At 37.9% G+C, this 1,478-nt stretch overlaps 1 protein-coding gene across 1 annotated transcript; it reads right to left on the bottom strand.

Annotated features, from left to right (window-relative positions):
* Positions 1-280: 280 nt before the first annotated feature.
* LOC103740491 (olfactory receptor 10AG1-like) lies at positions 281-1,249 on the bottom strand. Its single transcript, XM_008841130.1, has one exon. It carries the CDS (start codon positions 1,247-1,249, stop codon positions 281-283), a length of 969 nt encoding a protein of 322 aa, XP_008839352.1.
* Between the last annotated feature and the right edge of the window lie 229 nt (positions 1,250-1,478).

Genomic DNA, 1,478 nt, shown 5'->3' with positions numbered 1-1,478 from the left:
CCCCCCAAAACTTATGCACGTGAGAAAGAGATGTGTAAGGAAGAATGGGGGTTGACAGCAGTAGAGAATGCATTTTACTAAAAACATTTAATAAAATATTTTTCATTTGAATTACAACATTGAAGATAAATTAATTCTTTAGTATACATTTACACATAGTAAATGTTAAATTTGTTTTCAAAATTAATAAGGAGCTCATATATATAAATTATTAATATTTAGCATAAAAGGAATATATAGCTTTGAAAGGTTTCTGTTATAATTATGGGAGACAAATCTGTCACTCATATGTGAGTGGATGGCACTGTGCTTTAACCAATAATCTTCTCAAGGCAACAATCACATCCTTATTCCTAAGGCTGTATATCATGGGGTTGAGCATGGGGGTGACAATGGTGTAAAAAAGAGAGAGGAGTTTGTCAGTTATGGAAGAATGTGTAGACTTTGGCATCAAGTAGGTAACAGAGGCTGATCCAAAGAACAAAACCACCACAACCAGGTGCGAAGAGCATGTGGAGAAGGCTTTTGCCCGTCCTTCAGCTGTTGGCAGCCTTAGGACAGTGGCAATGATTTTGCTGTAAGATGCAAGTATCAACATAAAAGGAATTGCTGCAAGTAAGATAGCCATTGCATAAACATACAGCTCATTAACAGAAGTGTTCCCACAGGCCAGCTTGAGTACCGGGGGTATGTCACAGAAGAAATTATCTATTTTGTTAGAATTACAGAAATGCAGAGAGAATATCTGACAGGTTTGCCCTAATTCGAATGGCACGCCACCAAGCCAGGAGCCCACTGCCAGCTGAGTGCACTTTGTTGGGTTCATGGAGAGAGGATAGTGCAGAGGGTTGCAGATGGCCACATAGCGGTCATAGGACATCACAGACAGAAGGATACTTTCAGTGGCTGCCAACATTAGAAAGAAGCACATTTGTGTGGCACAAGCTAAAAAAGAAATTCTTCTATCTTGAGTCCAAAGGTTGAACAGAATCCTAGGGAGAGTGACTGATACATAACAGATTTCCAGAAAAGAAAAATTTGATAAGAAAAAATACATGGGCTTCTGCAGTGCAGGATCGAGCCTGGTTATCATAATTATGAAGCTATTTCCAATTAAGATACTCAAGTACATTACAGAGAACATCCCGAAGAGAAACCCTTGGAGGTTAGGAAGGTCAGAGAATCCCAGGAGGACAAACTGCATCACTGTGGAAATGTTTTCTCCAGCCTTGATCTCTTCATGTCTCATCTGTGGGATGATTTAGTCAGAAGTGAAAATTACCTCGTCTTTGGCTTCTGTTTTTTTTTTTTTTTTTTTTCTCCATAAATTGCAGTTATCCTACGTTGAAGTTTTTCAATTCTATTTAGGAAAAATTACATATGTCTTTATGAACTCTGTAATGGAGTAAGTTTGTCACTAAATACACTCATAGGGAACCTCAATTTTTTTGCCTACTCTTTGTTATTATATATTCTGA

This window comes from Nannospalax galili, unplaced genomic scaffold (genome assembly GCF_000622305.1).
Source record: "Nannospalax galili isolate Female #2095 unplaced genomic scaffold, S.galili_v1.0 Scaffold32121, whole genome shotgun sequence".
Classification (NCBI taxonomy): domain Eukaryota; kingdom Metazoa; phylum Chordata; class Mammalia; order Rodentia; family Spalacidae; genus Nannospalax; species Nannospalax galili.
Note: the sequence above shows the minus strand (reverse complement) of the source record. Positions and strands in the feature narration are given on the sequence as shown.

Excerpts from the sequence above, each read along its gene's own strand:
- LOC103740491 (XM_008841130.1), bottom strand. The coding sequence starts at position 1,249 with ATGAGACATGAAGAGATCAAGGCTGGAGAAAACATTTCCACAGTGATG.